Genomic DNA, 14,289 nt, shown 5'->3' with positions numbered 1-14,289 from the left:
TTCAAAGGCACATGAAGAGCAGATGTGCCAGAGGCATGCAGAGAAGGGCCCATTGCCTTTCTGCAATCCTTATGAAGATGAAAAAATGACACACATTTCTGTTTTGAGATTTTTAAACCTCTCTCCACACTCTACTTCCAAAAAATCAGAAACTGTCTTAGGTTCTGGTTCTGCAAGGTATGTAAACACATGCCTAACTTTAAGGCTGTGACTAGTCCCACTTAATTCAATGGGACTGCTGACAATGCAGAAAGTTAGACATGCTTAACTGTGTGGCTGAATCAGGGCCTGAGTGTAGAAAATGGTTATATTTCATTTAAACATCAAAAGAACATTGTAATTATTCTCAGCTTCCCCTTCCTTTGCCAACAATTGATGTCAAAATGTTCCTTTTAAACGTTCTCATAGAAATGAATACAGCCTATGGACTTGTTCCCCCCTGGGAAAAAACATTTGTGTAGTAAATGGCTAGAGCATAGTATTGGGAGTGGGGATTTCTGCTTCTGTCTGCTGTTGATTGACTGTGTGACCTTTGGGCAAGTCAATTAAAAAAACAAAACAAAAAAAGACTTTCTGTTCCTCAGTTTCCCCATCTTTAAGGTGGATATGATATGATACTTAACTCAAGGGGGTGTTAAGGGAATCAAGGTTTGTAAATGCTTTGAGAACCTTGGCTGAAATTTGCTATATAAGCACAGAGTATTTTTATATAGATTGTTCTGGTGCTAATCGTGTAATGTATGAGCACCACAAGAAGTGCTAGCGTTCAAGTGGTCTGTATTTAAGTTTTTGTCATAATGGCTTTCATCTAGCTGCTGTAAGATTATCTGGAGCTCTTTGTGTCTGCTACAAAATGCATGCCTTGCTGTGGAATCTTGGATTTCTGGTGGTGGCTTAGTGGCTGTATCTTTAAGCTGGTGGAAGGGTTCTTGCCTTTCCTTCTCTCTAGGCTGGATAGTTTTGATAGATAACACATAGACGTTGATGGACAAGTGATTTACGGTAATCTCTTATAATGCTTATTCTATAGCTCACAGAATTGTAAGTGTGGCATGCTGGCAAAACTGAACAACTGATCATCAGATACAGGTCATGGTATAAGCATGGCTTCTCAGAATGCTCAGAGTTTCCTCCAGCCACTCTCCTCCTGGATGTCCCGGATGTACGAAGCTGTCCAACAAGCGGGAGACTCCTTATCTTCTTCATTGGTCAACTTGAGCAGAGTGGACCACAAATCGGAGGAAGATGGAAACCAGGACTTAGAAGACAGTGACGGCAGTTATAAGGACTACTCTGAAGATTCAGAAGATGAAGGAAGCTTTAGCCAGAACATGAAAGGTGCTGAGCATGTGCATTCTGAAGACAGTCACTTTCCATCCACAAGTCATGATCTTGATTCCGAGGCACCTGCCCGTGGCTCTAACATGGATCTGCAATTGCAGAAAAGAGTGAGAAGTGGCACCAGCTCCTCAGAGCAACGTCCAGACGACACCAGCTCTCTGTCATCCCAGGGATTTTACCAAGAATATGACGACCACCAACTGCTAGGTATGCTTCCTGCCATACCCGAGGAGGAAGGCTACCTCAACAGGCAGATAAGGGATCTTCAGCGTGACCTTGATGTGGCTGGCTCATTAGAAAATATTAATGGAAAAGCATGTGTGGAAGGTAAGATGGTGGTAACCACCCGGCAGCATTATGCAAGAGGGCCGATTTCTCTCCTTTGACTTTGATTGATTTAGTTATTAATCTACTCATTTTATTTTACATCATCTCGTGTAGATTTCTCACAGCTTCAAAATCCCCAAACCAACCATGCTAATGGCCCTGATTCTCCTCTGTCTTTCAGAATTAATTGCATTAAAGTGAGTGGAGTTCAACGGGTGTAAAGACACGGTAGGTTAGAGGAAAATCAGGCCCTGTTATCGTATTAAGAAATGCAGTTCATGTCCCACATTTATTCAATTCAGGCTCATGAGCTTGACATGTTAGTGTGCTGTGGATTTCAGCCAAAATGCTTCAGGTATCAGAACCCTTCAAAGGGAGCCTTTCGCCTTAAGCCTTCACTTTGAGAAGCATCTGCTTGTACATCATTGCTTAAAAAAAGAAAATCAAACCTTGCCAGGAATCTCAAGATGTTTCTGTGTGGTTTGCTTTGAAATGGTGTACGGAAAGCTAGATGTGTTTTGAGAGTTACAGGTGAAGTACTCCCAGATCACTTTTTCTCCTCACAACTTTTCAAATAAGATCTAAGAGGACCATAGGTGCTGACTTCTACTGGCACCGGTGAGTGCTCGACCCCCCTCTGCCCCTGGCCCCGCCCCAACTCCACCCCTGCCCTGGCCCCTCCTACCCCATTCCAACCCCTTCCCCAAAGTCCCCGCCCCAACTCCGCCCCCTCCCTGCCCCTATTCCGACTCCTTCCCCAAATCCCCGCCTCGGCCCTGCCTCTTCCCCCCCTCCTCCCCTGAGTGCGCCACATTCCTGCTCCTCCCCTCGCCTCCCAGAGCTTGCTATAGCTGTTTGGCGGCGGCAAGTGCTGGGAGGTAGGCTGAGGAGCGGGGACGCGGCTCGCTCAGGGGAGGAGGCGGAGGCAGAGGAGGAGGTGAAGTGGGGCAGGGAGCTTGGCTCCCGGTGGGTGCAGAGCACCCACTAATTTTTCCCCATGGGTGCTCCAGCCCTGGAGCATCCACGGAGTCGGCGCCTATGAAGAGGACACTAAGCAGGAAATTACAGGAAATGGATCAGAATTTGATTTAAAAAAAAAAAAATAAGTTAAATGAATCGTTTCAGGGGTCTGAATCTCAGCTACCCAAAGGATGCATAGCAGATATCCCCCTAATAATGGCTTCAAGACTGGGCTTGATAAGTTTATGAAGGGGATGGTATGATGAGACTGCCTTCAATGGCATGTAGCTGATCTGCGACTGCTAGCAGCAAATATCTCCAACAGGTGGCGATTGGACACTAGGTGGGGAGGGCTCTTAGTTACTACAGAGAACTCTTTCCCAGGTATCTGGCTGGTGGGTCTTGCCCACATGCTCAGGGTCTCACTGATCGCCATATTTGGGGTCGGGAAGGAATTCGCCCCCAGGTCAGATTGACAGAGGCCCTGCATTTTTTTTGTCTTCCTCTGCAACATGGGGCACAGGTCACTTGCAGGTTTAAACTAGTGTAAATGGTGGATTCTCTGTAACTTGAAGTCTTTAAACCATGATTTAAGGACTTCAGTAACTCAGCCAGAGGTTAGGGGTCTATTACTGGAGTGGGTGGGTGAGGTTCTGTGGCCTGTAATGTGCAGGAGGTCAGACTAGATGATTATGATGGTACCTTCTGGCCTTTGAGTCTATGAGTCTCTAAGTTAAATGTATAGTTTCAAGGATCTGTATGTCACCTACCCAAAGGATGCAGACTAGTTTTCCCCCTAATAATGGAGAGAGAGAGGGCTGCAGTAATCTTAAAACTTTGGCTGATGAGCAACTTTAAACACAACACCCTTCGAGGTGGGTGGTGGTGGTCTGGAATTTCTGTGCTTCTGCACAATGTTGCATGTGACCTCATTGTGTGTATGTTCATGTGGAATTTCCTCTATCAATCCACTTTCCATGTGCGATCAGGGAGAGCTGGCAGAGGTGTAAAGCCTATGTGGACACTGCACGAAAACTAGCATCCCGACTACGTTGTATAGAGGTAATGATGTATTAAAGCCATTGTTTCAGGGAATTTATATTTTCTCTTGGCCTAGGGTAAAATTTTCAAAAGTGATTAAGACTTCCAAGTGCTTAACTCTTTTGAAAATGGCATTTAGACACTTCTGAAAATTTGAACCCGCTGTTGCAAAAGCTCTCTCCTGAGAGCGGCTAAACACCTTCGACTCCCACTGTTGCCAGTGCGAGCTGTGGGTGCTCAGCACCTCCGGTATGGTGCTTGATACTGCACAGGATCTGGCTCTTTGTTTCGATACTTGGTGGGGAGATCAGACATGGATGGTGTCAATCTTGGCAGTGGCCCTTCAAGAAAAATTTAAATCTGTCCTTTACTTTCTTCCCCCTGCACCATCATCCCCATTAAATAAGTAAATAATTAGAAAGGAAGGAATAACCAGCCAATGCTACTCGTTCCCACCATCACCCCCTTCCCCCAAACTGCCCTGCCCGATGCCTTTGATATTGTATTTTAGAGCTGGATCAATGTGAATTCTCAGGTTAGAAATCCATGCCTCAGTAGTGGTGTCTGCTAGAAGGTGAAATTCACAAATGCTACATGAAGCCAGAGTAATCAGGCATTTATGTGGCTGTGCAATGGGATGAAATCCAGCCCTCCTTCCCCTTCCCCAAACTGAGGGCAGGATTTGACATTAAAGGACTGGAATAGTGACCACGTGCTCTCAGCGCCTGTTCTATGGGAGTTCCTGGCCACCGGATCCATGTTAGTTCTTATGGCCTGATTCCTACCACCCTCTCGCCACATTAGTCTATATGGAGCCATCATGGGGCCCTGCTCTGCAGAGATCCCCAGCCCACCCAGCTGCTTTGCCTGAAGCCCCTTCCTTTTCACCTGTAAGCCCCAGCTTTCCACACTCCTAGTGCTTTTTCCTCCACTCTGCACTGCACTACGGACCATATTGTGCCCTCATGACTTGATGGCAGTGAAGTTGCAGGCATGGATCAAGGGCACGATATGGCATGAAGTCCTGACTTCTTTCATCTCAGATCTATCTAAAACATATACATTGCAGCAGCTCGCTGTAAAGTGTGAAAGCACCAAACCGTGATTGAAAGTGTCTTGCTTGAGATTTTTTAAATTTCCCCTGTCTTGGATGTGATTGAACATGTTCTGCTACCCAAAGTGTGACATACCCCTTCCTAAACATACGTGCCCTTCCTTCATCTTTCCCCTCGCTCTTTGGATCTGTTGATTGACACTGAGCATGTGAAATGATCTGATGATAATTGAGATGTGAGAAGATGGGATACCCTGACAACTTTAAATTTCAGGATTTACAACTGGATTGAAATGATCAAGGGAAATGTAAGAGGTATCCGTGTTTCTGTTAGCTTTCTTCCTAACTCTAAATGACAACATAAGTGAGCATATGGGCTGGCTGGCATTCAGTAAAGGAGAGTCATTCACTAGCATAAATATTAAACTTTTGAAAAATTTTCATCTTGCATTTGGCATTATTTGCCTTGGTCCTGTAAAATACATGTTTCCTGTTTATCCTTGGACTCTTTTCAGAACATTGCATCTTGATTTTATTTTACTTTAATGTACCATATTCCCCTCTACAACAGAAGATTTTTAAGCTAAATTGGCACAAAACAAGAGCGATGCTTGAATGCTTTTTGTTGCCATGGAAATATTTCTGGGCACTTACTGAAGACCTGGTTGCCAATAGTAATGTAACAGAGAAAATAGATACACTTCATTTAGCAGCCACAGATGATTAATAGACCCATTACAGGGTCATCCCAATATAGGCTTTGCTGGTTTTAAAAAAACAGCAGCAAAAGAAAAGCCTTTTGCTGGAAAAACATCACCTTTGCTAGACGAAGTAAAGATGACATTATTGCAGTTAAAAAATTGGGCAGAAAAGACCGATTTTATCAAATAAGTTTTTTAACAGATGGTTTTCAGCCACACTTTTTTTTTTTTGCTTTTAAGAAACATGCTCCCTATTTTCTAAATTAGCCCTTCTGCTGGCCTCAGTGCATTCCAAGCATAGATTATTGAAAGGCATCTCTAGGCTAAGGGGTCTAAGTGTTTGAGCATTGAAATCTTTGCGTTCTCAAATCACACTGCTGATAGTTAATGTGGCACATGCTGATTTGCTGTGGCATAGGTTCGGCTGCCACTGAATCCCTGCGTTGAGCCCCCAGTCTATAACTAAGAGATGCAAATACTGTTGTGCCACAAATGCATTGAGAAGTTCTAGCACTGTTTCACTTGGGTCACTTTTGGTCCATTGTCAGAAAACTAGGTACATATGAGATCTGTATAAGGCGCACTGGAGACTGGATACCCCATCCGTATTTAACTGAAGCTCAGTTGCCTTACTCCCTATTCCTCTGTCACACCAGTTTAGCACCAATGCGGAGGAAACATTCTTCTTCTTCGGCTATCCCTCGATGTGAGGATAATGTCTGCCAAGGGGGTTCATTGATGACTTTTTAACTGGCTGAGGAGCCCAATTCTTGCCCTGCAAATTTTCCCACAGAAGTGACAGTTGTAATCTTGGAGGAGATATAGTTGTTGGCTGGAATGCTGTGCCCTTTCTTTCCTCCTTTGTCACTTCTCTGTCTCACGAGCACCTCTGTTCTCCTCAAAGTGAGCTGTGGCTTGGTGTATGATGTGGCACCGCCGTGTTCTGTTCTGCGCCAAGTCCTCCCAGGTTGTTGGGAAGATGCCTCCCTTTTTAAGCTATACTTTCAGTATGTCTTTGAAACGCTTTCGCTGCCCTCCGCGAGCCCTTCTTCCCTGACTTAACTGAGAGAAGAGTACTTGCTTCAGGAGGCAAGTGTCAGGCGTACGTACACAGTGGCCAGCCCAGCGGAGTTGGTGTTTCATGACCTGCGCTTCCATACTGCTGATGCTGGCTGCAGAGAGAACGCTGATGTCAGTGTGTAAGTCTTCCCAGCTGAACCCGAGAATCCTCCTGAGGCAGCGCTGCTGGAACCACTCCAGCCGGTTGAGATGTCGTCTGTAGGTTACCCAGGTCTCACACCCATAGAGAAGGGTGGGGATGACAACTGCCTTGTAAACCAAGATCTTGGTACCTGTTTGTAGGTCCCTATCATTGAAGACTCTAGTGGAAATAGCATAAGAACCAAGTCAGTCCTTATAAATCCCTCACCGAAAACAAGTGATGGGATGGTTTACTAGTGACTAAAAAGAGGGGGCCTGTTGGCTTAGGGAATTGGCAATGGGAATATGGGCCAGCGTCACAGGCTTGAATCTAGTTCAAATAAGTAATACCCCAAAATGCTATGACGGCTGTTAGGCACCTGTGTGAAATGAATATGGTGGTCAGAGCCTACTTTCCAATGGACTAATGTCCCACACAAACAGAAAACCACACTCTACTGAAACTGCCAACTAGTATTCACGACGAGAGGCTGAATTTGGAATAGACATGGGGACTGAAATACCACTTGAGTTGAATCCTCTAGATCAGAACTGAAGCGCATTGGGGAAGCGTGTACTTCTAGTGCCAGTTCTGCGAATGAAGAGTCTCCAGGGCTGTCAGTCTGACACTGTGCTCACAATGTTACAAAATAAGTGAGCGAGCACTAAATTAGGAAATTCTCAGGAGGCAACCGTAACATTGCAAAATCAAGATTTTCATTTTTTTCTGTAATAAGGCAAGATCCATGCCAGCTAAAGACTACATTCAGATCACACTGAAATGAGTTTATTAGACCTTAGTAAACTAGGAAATCTGAAGGTTTATCATTACCCAAGGAATCTGGTTTGGCATTAGGAATCAGGAAGATGAGCCAAATTATCCTTGGCAGTTGGCATTGTTTAGACTTGGTTTTTATCCAAGGACCTGGAGCTGAGCCAGATGTCATTCATCTGTAGGCAGGCTGTGGGCTGGGCCCTCTGTATGATCTGTGAATAACATTTAGAATTTAGAAATTGAAGATTACTTTTCCGTGTGTGATCACACATGCACAAAAGGGCTTGTCCTCACTAGGAAAATACGCTGAGATTAGCGACCTCAATGTGTGTCATCCTAGACGTATTTACACCTAGAGAAGTCTTGAGTCAAACACAAGTTATTAGGCTCAATATGGGAGTAACTGGATGGAATTCTATGGTCTGTGTTTTGATAATATGATAGTCATCCTATCTCCTAGAACTGGAAGGGACCCTGAAAGGTCATCGAGTCCAGCCCTCTGCCTTCACTAGCAGGACCAAGTACTGATTTTGCCCCAGATCCCTAAGTGGTCCCCTCAAGGATTGACCTCACAGCCCTCGGTTTAACAGGCCAATGCACAAACCACTGAGCTATCCCTCCCCCCCATATGATGATGTATGACTATATGAACCTCACCCAGCTATATTGAGGTAGAAGGAGTAGATTTGTATCTACACTAGGGAAAACGTTGACGTGTACATCTAGAAGCCACATCATGATAGCTAGCTTTCATGTATTTTCTTAGGGTAGGCAGATACTTTAATTTCTGTGAGCCTTTTAGTATCATAGATTTTAAGGCTAGATGGGACCATTATGATTATCTAGTTTAACCTCCCGCATAACAAAGGCCATAGAATTTCAACTAATAATTATTGTTATGGAGGGAATTATTCTTCCCTTCAGAGTGAGCCCAATTTATTCATATTTGTAGAGGCAAGAGGCCCCAAACAGGGACTGGGTTCCCGTTGTGCACTTTACACATATAATGAGAAGAAGATCCCTGCCCCAGGTGCTTGCAGTCTACATCAAACTTGGTTTGAACTAAAGAATATCTTTTAGAAAGACAGACAGTCTCAATGTAAAGATTCCAAGGGAGGTAGCAGCTTCATTGGTAAGAACTCTGGTTGGAATGTGTACTCTGGAGCCTTTATAAGTCAGGAATGCCTTGCATTCAAAAAAGGAAGTGCTGAAAGGCCACACTGAATCAATAGGAACACTAGGAGTGAGTGAAGAGAATTAAAGGCGATGTACAGAAAATTTTTGCTACCAGAGTGGAGGAGAGCATAAGTAGAAGCTGGGATATATATCTGGTATCTCAGGAAGATTTTGCGGGAGTCTGAAGATTTCTGAAATGATGCAATAGAAATGAGCTGTGTCCACTGATTTTTTGAGCTAGGTGTTGAGTTTTTAAACGTATAGCAGCCACTCAGAATTAATGTGCGCGCATACATCTGTTGTGTGTGTGTGTAGTAGCGGGATTCATTTTTTTCATACGCTAAAGTTTTCCCTTTTACATAATTTCGATCTCTTCTGTTGTTTGAAAGTGTTAAGATTTGCAGAATAATAACGAACAACCCTTTGCAGTTATAAAGTACCCTCCAACCAGGATGTCAAAGCACTGTGCAAAGAGGAATGAAGCTCACAATACGCCTGTGGGGAAGGTCAGTCGTGAGCCCATTTTACAGATGGGAAGACTGAGACACAGAGAGGCTGAAGACACAGTTTTCAAAGGTGACAAGTAATTTTGGGCGCCCCCATTTTTGGGTGCCCACCTATGATTCTATGATTCAATGGCTCAGGCTTGATTTTCAGTGGTGCTAGCAGAATCAGTGACCATTGGGGGATGCACCTCACCTTTCGTAAACCAGGCCCAAAGTGACTCAGATTGGACTCCAGAAGTGGAGGTTGCACTTCAGACCCTGTTGATGTCAGAGTCCCCTGAAGGCATAGTTCAGAAAACGGGTATTTGTGTGTTGCAGAATGAGAAGAAGAAAGAGGTAGAAATGGAAAAGCTGCCTATTCAGAGCACCTGTCAGCAGGGGACTGGGTAGCTGTTGGTCATTGCTGTCTAGCAGTAGCAGTGTTTCATGATTTTGCTGTGGGTCTCTTGCTTGGGATTTAAAGTGCATATTAAGGACCTTAACTTGTGAAATATGGAAAAAAGCTACAGATGGCCAATAGCACTCTGCAGCCAGTCACACAAGAACAGTTATCATAGGCTGATGGAATAAATGCCTTTGAGAGAAAAAGTTTCTGATTAATCAATAACAAGACTTACTCTTTGTATTATGATGGCACCTAGAGGGCCAACCAAAATGGGAGCCCATTGAGGTAGACCCTGGAGTCTGTCCTTTCGAAGGCCAGGGGTCCTGGGCTAGCCAGCCCTGTTTGATTATCAGACCCATCTGGGAAGAGCTCAGGTGTTCCCTATAAAAGGGATGAGACGGCTTAGTTGAAGGTAGGGATGTAAATGTCATTTAAAAAGTTAACCGTTTAAACTATTAAAATTCTATCATTTAAACGGTTAACTGATTAAAGGGAGAGGAGCTGGGGTTGCTCTGGCCGGCGAGGCTGGGGTCGGCCAGCCGGCCGTGGGGCTGGGGTCCACTGGCCAGCCGGCGGGGCACAGCCTGGGCTGGGGTCCAGTGCTGCACGGCCAGGGGCCGGCTGGCGTGCATGGGGCTGGCGTGGCATGGGAAGGGTTGGGGGCCAGCACAGGCGGGGATCTGGCCGGCACAGCCGGGGGTTAACAGTTAATGTCGGTTAACCGGTAAGCCTAATGCTTACCGGTTAACCAGTTAACATTTTCATCCCTAGTTGAAGGGGATTGTGGGAGGAGTTTGGTTACTGTGAGTAGCCCTGGAGCAGAGAGGGGTGCAGACTGAAAGGCTTTGAGTCCTGACAGCTTGCTTTGGTTGTGAATTTTTTGCCACTTTGTGGGGTCTTGTTTGAATTAATAAAACTGTGCCTTGCAGGAAGGGCTTGAAAGACCTGGGGTGTGGTGTCAGCCCTTCCTGGATTGGGGCACAGGCCAGCACACTTCCATGTGGTGGAGAATGTGGGTAGGTAACTGGTCTGTGGAACTGAGGGGAAACTGAGGCAGAAACTAGCCCAAAGCCAGGCCAGGTAGGTGGCTCTGCAACACACTGTACAAACACATAGTGAGAGTTCCTTCTCCAAAGAGTTTACAAAGGGGTGTGTATTGTAGGGTGTGTATTGCAGAGGCATATGAAGTTGAAGTGACCTTGCCCAAGGTCACACCAGGTCAATGACAGAGCCAAGGATAGAATCCAAATATCCTGAGTCCCAGTTCATGACCCTTTATAGTAGACACACTGCCTCCTATCTACCTAAGAGGCATGAGAACAGAAGGTAACCAAGGTATACTTTGCAAGACGTCTGTCTTCTACGTTCACCGGTGAGTAGGTTGTATAAAGTTACACAAGCTAATCTATTATTGATAATCTATTCTAATTATTTATTAGCTAAGAGGAATTTATTGAAAAGGAAAACATGGGCGTTATGATTCACAACAGTTACAGAGCAAATTGTGTGTGTGTGTGTGTGTGTATTTGTGCATGTGTTTTCTGAGCCATTTTGCCAAGCAGCATCCTCTTCCCACTCCCCATATGGCAGCTGTGCCTCTCTCTTCCTTTGGGAAATTGTTTAGGACTTGAGACTTCATTTACCAATGAACAGCATCTTGGCAGCATCTGAGAAGTGTTGCATCTCTCATTGAAAAGCTGCCTCTTCACCTCTCATCTCCTTCTACTACTGCTCTATACAAGGTGGGAATCATCTCGCTGCGTTATGTGTCAAGTAACAAGCAGACTTGTACAATACTAACAATGTTGTCTGCAGAACTAGAACATTGTATTTTTCTGCAACGACTGAAACGTTTTTTTCCATTTGTAGTTTCAATACTTATTAATTTGGCCCCGTTTGTAGAAGGTCACTCCCATAAATTGTTGATTGCAAACAAATGTTACAAAACAGAACATTCTCTGGGTCTACTGGAAACTTGGGCCTTGATCCTCAGTGGCATTCGGGCCGTTTTGCACCATTCCAGTGGCATAAGCAGCTCTAAAGCCAGGCTATCCCGTCTCTGGAGGATCATCCCAGTGCATGGAGATCTGTTATACCACACAGCTGATATAACAGCCCCTACATCTCTCTAGTATGGGGGTATGATTAATGCTATCTTGCACCCCATCAATTCCTGGCTGTTGTAATTGACCATTGGCAGCTGGCATAATTTAGAATTGCCTTTAGATGTTGTTAGGGTGTATGGGACTCTTGAGTCATTGTTGGAGATAAACTATGGGAAGAGATGGATGTTGAGAGGGATTTGAAGGAGGGGAGTAAAGTTGTATGGTGTGCATGGACTTTTGGATGCTTATCCAAACCCTAAGTCACAACACTTAAACTGGTTCATTCAGCCACTTGATTCAAGGAGTCAGTTTTCATAGCATCTAGATTAGAACACAGACTGCAGGTTGTCTCAACGTCTTATCTCTAATTCTGGTACCTCTGATTCTTAACTTTCCAAGATGTCCAGCTTGTTAGGGGAATGTATGAATATATGATACATGAGACAATATTCTGGCTCTGAGAACTCAACTGTGAAAATATAAAGACCTGTTCTAGTCAAAATCTGAACAACTGTTAGGATCATGCTATGAATCTCTGAGGACAACTAGGGACCAATGAGATCCACAGATGAAGATTTGGTAACTCACTCCTCTGCTTTGATTAGTTGGGATTATATGTGGAAAAATGTGCAGTTGATGGTTGTAGGATGCCTACTAGCAAGTTGGTGTGATTGGGCTGTTTTACTGGAGGTGTTGTTCGTGTGATTCTGAGATGGTTCCCCCAGATTGAGCTAAGGAGATGATTACTAGCGTTTGTGTGTAGTTCAGTGGCGGACAAGTCTCAAGAGATTTGGGAGTTTTAGAAGTTCAGACAATGGTCCAGTCTTACCCAAGGCCAGTGAGCTCCTCTTCCTACTGTCTCGCAACAGGGCCATGGGACTCTCCTTCCCATTTCTATCCAGGTCCATGGGACTATCTCCCTTCTTCTCCTCTCCAGACATTGGGGGGTTAAGGAGAATTTGTGTTGGGTCCCTGTGCCTCTCATTTCTGGCTTACAATGCAGTCTAGATCATATCAAGCCAAAAGTTCATGTGAATGGTGTGCAGAAGAGCAGGGCTCAGCAGAGACCACAGCTGTACTGTACAGAACTGTACATGTTTAAGGTACGGGCAGAGGGATGTGTGGCAGGGCAGTCCACTGACTTCAGTGAGCTTTGGATCAGGGCCCTGCTAGAGAAGCCAGAGGCCAGCTGGTCAGCCACAGAAAGCTGTGGGTATGGGGAAGGGAAGAGTCTGAGGTCTGATTGAAATGGGGTCTCCTTAAACAACCCGATCTCCAACCTGTAAAAACACCTACGGACTTAGTTCAGTTTGGCGAAAGGTCTGAGGTTTGTCCAAGCCCTGCATCCCAGTAGTTTTGTGGTCTCAAGTTAGGGGCCTGCTCATATTACTAAAATACAGTAGTGTAGTTATATAAACACTGCTCACCACTGCCTTATTTGAATGTTTTTTTCCTTGGGAGTGCATCGCCATTGAAACCAATGGAGTTATGCTTGTATAGAACTTGGGTTAGGCTGTGATGAATCAGCTCCACTGTAACTAATCAAAAGCTTATATCCTTAAAAAAAATTATATTAAGTGAAAAAATAAATATCTGCTTTGTTGCAGTGCAATAGTAATCCTTAGCAGCCCTAAACAAATATCTTAGCTAGGGAATGTGTTCCCGCCCTGTTAATCAGCAAACAAAGAATGGTGGGTGTGAACCTGATGGTTAAGAGACTCCAAGTGTAATGAATTGTATTTAATCAGCACCAATACACAGGAACCAGCTGATAATGAACTATGGTATAGCGAAGCGCCGTTTATGGTGAAGCAGAGTGAAAGTTCTGAGTTGTTTCAATGCATTTCAGTGTACCAGCTGGAGTTCTGCAAATAGTGAAAGAGTTCTGGGAAAAAACACATGACTCCATTTTAAGAAAGCTCCCTTCTACTTAATGGAAAAATCTGAGGTAAAGTCTGATCTTGTTGCTGGGTGATCTTTTGAAAAGCGAGTTTGCAAAATGATGCTTTTACATTAGAAGAGTGAACAGCATCTAAAAAAAAAAAAGAGTGGGGGTGGTATATGAAGAAAATTCAAACCATTGTGCCATATAGCCTGCTAGAGAAAATATATGAGAAAGTTACATATATGAAGTGTAAACAATTTTCTTTTCTATTATGAGGGAAGGATGTGTCATGAAAACTGGCCTTCCTACATATAGGCCCCATCTGTAGTGTTTTAATTGCTACTAATTCATGCTTAATGAAAACCCATAACACACAGTAGAGATGGGCAAAATCAGGGGCAGTTTTGCTTTTGCAAAAACTTCTTGCTTGCCTTTTCGTTTAGCTGATACAGAAGCCCAGGCAGGGGTTGGTTTGGATCTGAGCACAGTTGCTAACTTTCATGTGGTAAATAAGCACCCCAACTTTCACAATAAGCCAAAAATCAAGCTAATCCCATTTCAAAACAAGGCCAAAACAACCCAGTCCCTAAGAGCCCCAACACTCTATGTGACTAAACTCCTCTGGCATGCAGTCTGGGACTGTGGTGAGCCCGCTGTGCACCCCTGACTCTCTCCCCCCCCTTACCCCTGCTTGCTGGGAGCCGATCAAAAAAGAGAAGTAACAAGCTACAAGCCAAAAACTAGCCCACAAGCAACTCACAAGCCAATTAAGCCAAAAACAAGTCCAATTTCTGCGTTTTTTTCGTGGGTTTGGCATGTCTGGATCTGAGTCC

The 14,289-nt window shown here is 44.5% G+C and overlaps 1 protein-coding gene across 1 annotated transcript in view; it reads left to right on the top strand.

Moving 5' to 3' along the window:
• Positions 1–1,103: 1,103 nt before the first annotated feature.
• The window catches only part of SYT16 (synaptotagmin 16), a 46,833-nt gene continuing 33,647 nt past the window's right edge, over positions 1,104–14,289 (top strand). Inside the window, exon 1 of the mRNA XM_024194407.2 lies at positions 1,104–1,668. Within this exon, the coding sequence (XP_024050175.2) occupies positions 1,104–1,668 (565 nt within the window). The remainder of the gene's footprint in view (positions 1,669–14,289) is intronic.

This window comes from Terrapene carolina, unplaced genomic scaffold (assembly GCF_002925995.2).
Source record: "Terrapene carolina triunguis isolate 2854851 unplaced genomic scaffold, T_m_triunguis-2.0 Scaffold189, whole genome shotgun sequence".
NCBI lineage: Eukaryota > Metazoa > Chordata > Testudines > Emydidae > Terrapene > Terrapene triunguis.
Note: the sequence above shows the minus strand (reverse complement) of the source record. Positions and strands in the feature narration are given on the sequence as shown.